Source organism: Vitis riparia, chromosome 18, assembly GCF_004353265.1.
Source record: "Vitis riparia cultivar Riparia Gloire de Montpellier isolate 1030 chromosome 18, EGFV_Vit.rip_1.0, whole genome shotgun sequence".
Lineage (NCBI taxonomy): Eukaryota > Viridiplantae > Streptophyta > Magnoliopsida > Vitales > Vitaceae > Vitis > Vitis riparia.
Window position 1 is genome coordinate 9,674,809 of NC_048448.1, and position 9,283 is coordinate 9,684,091.

The 9,283-nt window shown below is 37.9% G+C and overlaps 2 protein-coding genes across 6 annotated transcripts; both read left to right on the top strand.

Annotated features, from left to right (window-relative positions):
* Positions 1-39: 39 nt before the first annotated feature.
* Positions 40-3,268, top strand: LOC117906550 (probable inactive heme oxygenase 2, chloroplastic). Of its 3 annotated transcripts, none has more exons than XM_034819608.1 (5): positions 40-518; positions 755-978; positions 2,232-2,339; positions 2,442-2,571; positions 2,937-3,268. In XM_034819608.1, the coding sequence occupies exons 1-4, from the start codon at positions 74-76 to the stop codon at positions 2,532-2,534; spliced, it is 870 nt and encodes a 289-aa protein (XP_034675499.1). In that variant the 5' UTR covers positions 40-73; the 3' UTR covers positions 2,535-2,571; positions 2,937-3,268. The 3 variants fall into 3 exon arrangements, with proteins under 3 accessions (XP_034675499.1, XP_034675500.1, XP_034675498.1); XM_034819607.1 differs by having other exon boundaries at positions 41-518; positions 2,997-3,268; XM_034819609.1 differs by lacking the exon at positions 2,937-3,268 and having other exon boundaries at positions 2,232-2,307; positions 2,442-2,546.
* On the top strand, positions 3,167-8,982 carry LOC117906549. 3 transcript variants are annotated; one of them, XM_034819606.1, is made up of 6 exons: positions 3,167-3,249; positions 5,183-5,418; positions 5,542-5,800; positions 7,783-7,962; positions 8,081-8,236; positions 8,325-8,982. In XM_034819606.1, exons 2-6 carry the CDS (start codon positions 5,231-5,233, stop codon positions 8,496-8,498), a joined length of 957 nt encoding a protein of 318 aa, XP_034675497.1. In that variant the 5' UTR covers positions 3,167-3,249; positions 5,183-5,230; the 3' UTR covers positions 8,499-8,982. The 3 variants fall into 3 exon arrangements, with proteins under 3 accessions (XP_034675497.1, XP_034675496.1, XP_034675495.1); XM_034819605.1 differs by lacking the exon at positions 3,167-3,249 and adding an exon at positions 4,451-4,681; XM_034819604.1 differs by lacking the exon at positions 3,167-3,249 and adding an exon at positions 4,688-5,065.
* The last annotated feature ends 301 nt before the right edge of the window (positions 8,983-9,283 follow it).

Consider the following 9,283-nt stretch of genomic DNA (forward strand, 5'->3'; position numbering starts at 1 on the left):
CGATGAACAAGCAGCAAACTAGAAAAGAGGAGCGAACAGCCTCATCTTTGCAGGGGGGGAATAGGCGCCATTGATGGACAAAGCTCTGCAGCATGCGGTTTCATCCCTGTGGACGCCGTCCATTTCATTCCGACATGAGGCGGGAGCCCTCCAATATATTAATTCCGGATTTTTAAGGAACCAGATGAACGGAAGAAGGAAAAATGGAGAGTCCCTCATCTTGTGTTGCTCCGAGTATACTCCACTGCAAGTGGTGAAGAAGAGGAAGAGATATAGGAAGCAGTACCCAGGTGAAAGCACGGGCATCACGGAGGAGATGAGGTTCGTGGCTATGAAACTCCGCAACACCCCTAAGACCAACATTACCCATAAAGAAGAAGAATCAGAAGAATATAATGATGATGATGGTGACGGTACTTGGCAGCCCAGCATGGAAGGATTCCTCAAGTACTTGGTCGATAGCAAGCTCATCTTCAACACCGTCGATCGCATTATTGATGATTCCCAAGATGTTTCTTGTGAGCATTCCCCCTTTTTCATTCTTCAATTGGGGTTTTATCGCCCATGCCTTGTTTTCCATATATAATTTTTCTCTCTTTCATCTATACTTCATTCCTTCCATTCTCCTCTCCTCTATATAATTATATTAGCCTTATGGGGATATAGGAAACAATTTGAAATAACTGAAGATGGGTGTGCTCCTACATGTCTCTTAAACCCCAAAAAAAATCTCTGCATTTTTTCTTGATTGTAGATGCCTACTTCAGAAGAACTGGATTGGAACGATCAGGAGGCCTTTCTAAAGACCTAGAATGGTTTAGCCAACAAAATATGGTAATTCCACCGCCTAGCAATCCTGGAGTCTCCTACGCCCAATATTTGGAGGAAATTGCAGAGGAGAGTGCCCCATTATTCCTCTGCCATTTCTACAACATATATTTTTCCCATATAGCAGGTGGTCAAGTGATAGCGAGACGGGTATGCTTAAACTTGCATTCACCTTTGTTTCAATCATTTAATTTTATGATGCATAATTGAACTGTATTAGATAATGTTATTTTTTTTGTATATTGCTGGTTATTTTTGAAGTTTTCTCTTTAGCCTCCCTTTTTGTGGATAAGTTTGCCATTCCAATAATTGATTTAATAGATTTTTTTTTTGTTTTTTAGATGCTTTGTAACTGCCTAATAAGCCCTCATTTTGGTGATTATCAGTTGTGGCATGTTCTTCAAAAGATATCATGTCAATTGTCTAATCTCTGTAGATAACCTTACCCTACAATAGGGTCTGCCTAAAACTGCTTTACAAAGAGTGATTGTAGAGAAAGTTCATCTCCAAGTGAGGCAAACATAGAAAACAAAACTTTACTTTTCAAAATTGTCAAGGAGCGCTAAGATTTATCAATGCTTTCAAGTCATTTGAGAATGTGAAGCACAGGAAGATCCTGTTTTAAAGTTTGTGCAGTCATAAATTGTGATACTAAAGAGTAAATTGGTTAAACACCTAATCTACTCTGGAGAGCAGGCAAAAAAAGTTTGTGTAATAGACAGCGATTCAGCAGTATATATTTGCTATCTATTGTTATAAATGGTGTAATAAACCATTAGCTTTCAATTTATGAGTAACTTTGTTTAGCACCTTTCAATTTTGTGAATGAGATTTATCTTGGTTCTGGAGCTGTTGATGCTTTGGTTGAAAGAATAAGCAAATAAGGGGATGATGGGAAACATTATGTGTGGGAGAACAAAGACACGAAGAATCACAAACTCATGAGAAGGAGATATAGCCTGCCTTTAACCTTGGTAGATTGGCAGGACACAGTGAACTGGATATGGCAGGTGGCTCCAAAATAGTCAGGACAAGGCTTCAATATTGATTACAAAATGAACTGTTGAAATCATTGGGCCCTCATCTATTTTTGTGTTAAATCCACTAGTCCCAATACAATATATATTAGAGTTCAGCTATTTATGGCTGCTCCAACATAAACACATGCATATCGCCTCTGCTTTGGCCCTTTGCCTAATGGTTTGATCATGGCTTAGGCATTTCTTTGTCTTATGTCCCTACTGATGACATAATTCATGAGGAGACTGGATCACTATTCATTTTGTTATGTGGAAATTATATACATCCTAACTTCTTTTGACTCTCATCCTCAAACACATGAATCTTTTGTGAGATTTATGCAGAACTGATGTATTCTTTTGATATCTATTTGTTGTTTTCAGGTTTCTGAGAAGCTCCTTGAAGGAAGGGAGCTAGAATTCTACAAATGGGAGGGGGATGTACAAGAGTTGTTCAAAGGTGTGAGAGAGAAGCTTAACATGCTTGGGGAGGTTTATACCTGAGACCACCATTTATCTTTGTTGTGTGCTTGCTTTTTGTTGGACCATCTCTCCATACTCATTTGTTGAATGTTTGTAATACTATCACAACAGCACTGGACTCGTGACGAGAAGAACAAATGCTTAAGAGAAACAACAAAGTCATTCCGGTTTATGGGGCAGATAGTTCGCTTAATCATCTCCTGAAGCTAGGGCATCCAATTGCTCTGGATGGTTATTAGTGGTAAGGCTTCAAGATCTGTTCATCCTCTCCTCAATGTATAAAAGAGATTGATGCATTTTTATTTTTACAGCTCGACTTTGATGCATTTTTTTCAATATCTTTCCTTATGGCATGAATTATGTCTCACTGAAATATGATTTACATTCCTAAATATTAATCTCTAGTCTATACAATGACCCACTCAGCTTGCTGTGTGTTGAGAAAAATCGATCCTTCTTTCTCTGTACTGGTATTCTAATTGAATTTGTAACTTCAAATACACCACCTTGCCTACTGTTGCATAATATCATTCAGAACTTATGCCCATGATACTAAATCTTTTAGTATTTCTGCTGCTCATCTGTTAACTCTGTGGCATGAATCAGGTAAATGCCTGAACAACCACTTCTGATGCTGATATATTGCATGGTTATTGTTGTGAGCAGTGAGGAGTGCTGATTGATGAGTATGAGGGAGGAGCATACATCATCTCTATCCAACGGTCTCTTGGAGCTGACATTGCTTCCAGTAGAAGGATGATCAAGTATGCAACAACACAGCAAAGCATGGATAGCAGAACTTGTTTCCTAACCCTATTTTATGGCTAAAGCCTTTGGATCCCTGTGGAAATATGGTCTCTCCTTACACAATGCTACATTAATTTGATAACAGAGACTACAAAAATAAAAAATTGCCAGTGTAAGTCGTTGTGCTGCTCCTTTTGGTATCGATGCTTGAACCCACTAAATGATCTGATGAGTGTGTGTGGTTGGCCTTTAAAAACTTGAACATGAGAGTCTTTTAAAATTAGAATACCGATACCCTAGTGTGAGTGAGAGAGAGCAGCAGTAACCGGCAACTTCTGAAATATTAATAGTACCTGGACCTCCTTTACTTACCCGCAACCCAATCCTTCAATCATACACTAAGCCTTGGGCTTTCCACCTTCCCCAAATTTCAAAACGTCAAATTCACAGCTTCACACAACAAACAAAGGATCTTGCTAGCCAGCCATGCCCCACATTTTGGATTATTGTACCTTCTAATCCAGTTGACCGCAGTTTGTGACTTTCACCCTTCATACTTTCCATCTTCACAACTCCTTCCTGATTTTCTCCACCCAATATCTCTTGTTTCCAACCCCAGTATTCTATCAATCCAAACATGATGATCATGTATGTACATTCTCCATTCACTAACCTAAGTTTCTACATTTTAGTTTGATCCATCATCGACTAATATATCACCCCTCAAAGCAATCAAACAAAAAATTTATTTAAGTTAAAAGGACTAACAAAGTGTGACAAAAATTGCACGTTATAGAAAATTTTAAAAACATGGCAATGAAAAGTGGGGAGCACGTCCCTTCCACGCCAAGCCTAATATCTTATTTGTTTACAGCATCTTTTTGTTTTTCCCATTCTGTTTTTGCCCACTTGACAACCTTGCCATTGTCATGATGTTTGGTCTCCAGAACAATTAAGTCCCCATTTGAAATCCGTGGTCCTGAAATTGTTTTGGCTCGAAATTTCTTTCAAATTTATGTGAATAAAATATGAAGTTTTTGTTTCAAGATGGGGAGTCTTAGCACAATGGCCATGTTAGAACTTGGAACTGAAACTGATGGAAATTGGTTAGGCAGGCGGTAATTCAATATTGCAATGTAGATAAGAGGCGTGGTGAACTTATGAAGAGGGTGAAAGGCCCAAATTTTGAATAGAAAGTACAAAGACATAAGGGTGGAACCCACAAATCAGAGCTCTCCCTTTCAAATTGATGGTGAGAAACGACATTCAGTACAGTTCAATGTGCGTGACACTAAGAAAGGGATAACAGAGGACACTATGCAATCCAAGGAACAAAAGCTTAACAAAAATATGATATATAAAATGCTTAGACTTTAGAGGTGTTAAATAACTTAATAACGTGGTTTTTCACTGGGAGCTGCTCGAAACCTGGTTATCCCCACTTCACCTTTCTGCTCCTTCTCTCTCAACATTCACCACCACCATCCCCCACAAAAGATTGATACAAAAGAGAGAGGAGAAATAGTATCGTTATTGTTAGCTCTGTGAATGCTTCTTGCTTTCTTTCCTGGATAATGGTTGACTACGTCTGTTTTTTCAACAAGGTGTGTCGATCAAAATCATGGTCTTTCACTTCCTATCCCATGTTTAGCTTCTGGGTGATTTTCAAAAACATTTTAATTTCTAAGCTTGGTGCTTGATGGGTGGTTTGGTGGTATATTTATATTGTTTTTCATGCGTATTTTTTGTGGTTATTCGTTGCAATGATTTAGTGTGGTGTGGTCTAACCTGGTATGGAGTGGATTTTTGATCCATTCTCTCTAAGAAAGGGCCTGCTCTGACCGTTTCTCTCGCCTTATTTTTATCATCGTATTTAAATAGATGAAATCCAAAATCTTGCTTGATTTTTTCTACTTTTCTAAGTTTTCTTCTCTTCTGTTTATGGAGAGTTTTGGATGGAGTCCACAAGCTCTTCTCTCCTATCTCCGGTACATTTGCGGCTTTGTATTTCTGTTAACTTTACTGTATTTTGTTCCTGTTACATTCAAAATCATAGATTCAGCCTCTCGAGTCAGTCCTTCATCTGGGCGACTTCTATGTTGCAGGATACACTGGTCATAAAGACTCCTAAGAAATCTCCACTATTATTGACGATGGTGGTGTTGGTTTTTGCCATGGTTTGTGGGGTTTATATTTGCGCCATATGTCTAAAGCAAACAAGCAACAACACAAAAGCCAAGTTCTTGAAGTTCCAAGTAATAAACCAGGCCTCTCCTTCTTTTGGCATTGAGCCGTGGGAGATTCCCTATGTGCATTACCCAAAACCCAAAACCCATAGCAGGTAGCTGGAAATTTGTTCTCTGTTTGTGAATGATTTTGTTTTTTTTTTTGGGGGGGGGGTGGGGGAGTATGGGAGTTCAGGCCATTTGGGTTCACAGAAACTGATGGTTTGTTGCATTTCCAGGGAGGAATGTGTGTGTAATGGGGTCCGCTATTTTGCCATCTTGTCTATGCAAAGATCCGGGAGTGGATGGTTTGAGACATTGTTAAATAGTCATATTAATGTAAGCTCAAATGGAGAAATATTTTCGATTGGAAATAGAAGGAATAATATTTCTTCAATTCTGAGTACAATGGATAAAGTATATAACCTGGACTGGTACAGTAGTGCTTCCAAGAATGAGTGCTTGGCTGCAGTTGGCTTCAAATGGATGCTTAATCAGGTGAGTAACATAACAGAATTTCAGTTCATGACTTGAATTTCATTTGAAAAATGTAGTTAATCGGTTATGCGCTTCTACTATTAAATGGGAGATCATGTTGTCCAGCTTCTTCAATTATCTATGTCCAGCTAATGTCAATCATGTGTTTCCTTTCTTCGGATCTAGTGTCAATCATACGACTGGTGATATATGGAAGACAGGGGAGGGAAGTGGGAACTCAACCTTAGGGAAAGTGACATTGGTAATCAGTTGGTAATGTTAAGACTTAGGAATTATATCATATAATCCTAGGTTTCACTTTAAGGGTTGTTTAACACCAGTTTCAGAACCATTATTTCCTGAAATTTTCATATGGGTTTGCCCTAACCCTCTGTTTGATTGGTCAGAAAACTGAGGAGAAGGAATGAAAGAAAAATTTTGAATTTCATTTTCCATGCTCTTTGGCCCAACTAATTTCAGTTTTCTGTGTGCGGAGCTTGATCTGTTTTTCTTGGTAAAATTTCTTTATCCTGCTAGGCTGCTAATAATAGGTGTTCAAACATGATTATAGCAAACTTTTCTTTTTATCAAGAAGACTTTCCATGTCGAAAATATTCTTCACTTGAAGAAATTAGAACAATGAAATTCAATTGCATTCAAACTAGATGTTTAATGGCTTGACTTTCTGGATTAGATTACTAAAAACTAAGAGTAGCTCACTCAAGCTTAACTAAATTTTCAGGAGAAAGTGAACAGAGATGCCATATATTTAAGGAGGTGAGGTGGTACCTGCTTTATGTGGTGGAAGCTTTATATCCAAATTGAGGTGTAAGAAGGATGCTTTACACCCTAATGGAGCATACTTCACTCATATCTGTTTTTTCTTTTCTTTTCTTTTCTTTTTTCCTTTTTTCCTTTTTGGCAAAGTGCATCTTCCTGACATCCATTAATGGTTCATAGGCAATACTGCCTCTCCTGTCCCTTCTCAATTTAAAACCATGTTCTCTTTTGTTAGTGGAGGGGCGGTTGGGCTCTGGACTTTGAAACAGTGAGGCCTCTTGAAATGGGGAGTGGTATTATACCCTTTTGTTCAGGAGAAGTGGTAGTATAACTACCCAAAAAAAAGAATTTAGATGAAGGAAAAGCCCATGTAGTACAAAAAAATGTCTACAGGAACCTAGTGATATTTTGTCATGGGAATAGCATGCTTAGTGGCAGCACACAAGGAAAACATTTTCACTTGCTCAACAATTGGCTTACTCTGCAGCAGGCGGAATAAGAACTGCAGAGTAAGCTACTTAGTTGTTGCAGTACAGAGGAGAAGGCTCATGAGGATTGTATGTTGAAATTTGAAGTAAATTTTCATGTTATTTATGAAGCAAAGAGATTGGGTTTCTATTAGGTATCAGCATTGAAAATTTGAAGTTGAAATCGGACAAAAATATGAAGCCAAGAGAAAGAACAACTATCGTTATGTACAAGGAACCTTGGATGTGAACTACTTTGAAGATCTTAGGGCTATTTAATTACAAAAGTCTGGTTTGGAAAGGAGAAATTTTTTAATTGTCAAATATGATGTTAACCAGAGATTGTGCAATCTACACAGATACTTGTATCATTTGCAGGGTAAAACTAATTTCCTCTTCCTCTTTTTGAGCAATGGGAGAAATCTATAACAAAGTTTCTTTACTTAGCCAAACCATTTATTTCCTGCCACAGATTTATTTCCTTTTTAGGTAGCTGTTTTCCTTCAATATATAATGTTTTCTTACTGTCTTGGAAGATCATCTTATCTATGCTATTTGCCATCTGGCTAAATCTAGTCATTACATTAGTAGTCAATCACAAAGTCTCAATAATGATGATTATAATCCAATCTCAATGTGCTAGAATGTCTTTCTTAAATGATGTAACCATGACATTAAATTATTAAGCCTCACATAATCAATAACTTAATCAGTAACATATCTCTTCTTGTCCTGCTATGCCTATATCTTTTGCAGGGTTTGATGGAACATCATAAAGATATTGTAAAGTACTTCAAGAATAAAGGTGTTTCTGCAATATTTCTCTTCCGTAGAAATCTGCTCCGAAGAATGATATCTGTGCTTGCAAATTCGTATGACAGGGATGCCAAGCTTTTAAATGGAACCCACAAGTCCCATGTGCATTCAACAGAGGAGGTCTCTCTCTTCTCTCTCTCTCTCTCTCTCTCTCTCTCTCTCTCTCTCTCTCATGGTTCTGCCAGTCATGTGCATCCTTGTACTAGTATAAAATGTAATCTCACAGATATTGTTTCAGGCTCAGATACTTGCAAAATACAAGCCTACTGTCAATGCCACTCTACTGCTGCCTGATCTGAAGGAAGCAGAGGAAACAATCACCAAGGCTTTAGAATACTTCAAAAGCACTAGACATATTGTTCTTTACTATGAGGATCTGATCAACAACCGGACTGTAAGACTTGCATGCTATCTTACCCTTCTAGTTGAAGAATTTTTTCTTCTTAAATCTGAGTATAATCTTTTCAGAATTTTGTGTGCAGAAACTTAAAGATGTTCAAGAGTTCCTGAGGTTGCCATATAGGGACCTTAGCAGCCGTCAGGTTAAGATACACAGTGGGAACTTGTCAAAGCAAGTTGGGAACTGGGATGATGTCCAAAAGGCACTTAAGGGAACATCATATGAGGGAATGCTCCATGCAGACTATCAAATGTAGTTTGCAGCAGCAGTTGAAGAGATGTAAATAACAGCCTCAAAATTAATTTTGCCAAAAGAAGGAAATAGAAGTCATTAAGAGTTTTGGCTGCCCCAAGGGTTGGATGCTGCCTTCTTCTTTGATTAGTTCTTTATTGACCCTTGCTTCTCACATGTTTACCTGTTCTGTACTGATTAGGGTGCACCACTGCAGAATGTGTTATTTCACAGTAAACACATTCCTCTAGTGCACAAATTTTTCTTGTTCTTATATGAAAGAAACCAAGGAGGGAGTCAGTTGTGTGTAACTTATTTCCCACTCGTTTAAATGAGCAACCAAATTCCAAGTGTAACCGTATTGATAATTGCTCTAACAATTAAGGTCCCAGCATATACCATTTTCAAGGGAACAGCTGAACCTGCAAACTGTAAGATTAACTGATGTTTCCATTCATGTTATTCCATATGGTGCTTCAATAAAATGTGCTTACATTAAGTGATTGCCTCAAGAAGGGACACTCGGTTGCACTACTATAGATAGTTTTTGTTCAATAATATTCCTTAGATATCCATCAAAGAATCATATTGAGCTTTTTTTTTTTCTTTTTGGCTTTAGGTGCGGACTTCAGCTGTTTCTTGTTTGTTAGATCTAGTGTTCCATGAATGATATTGCAACTACGGAATCTGGCTGTTTAAGTTATTCTCAAACTTTGCTTGGAATTTCAATAAGAGTCAAAAAACAAAGAGAGAAAACAGAGCACTAAATAATTAATGCGGTGATTTCAAGTTTCAACCCACTGCAAAACT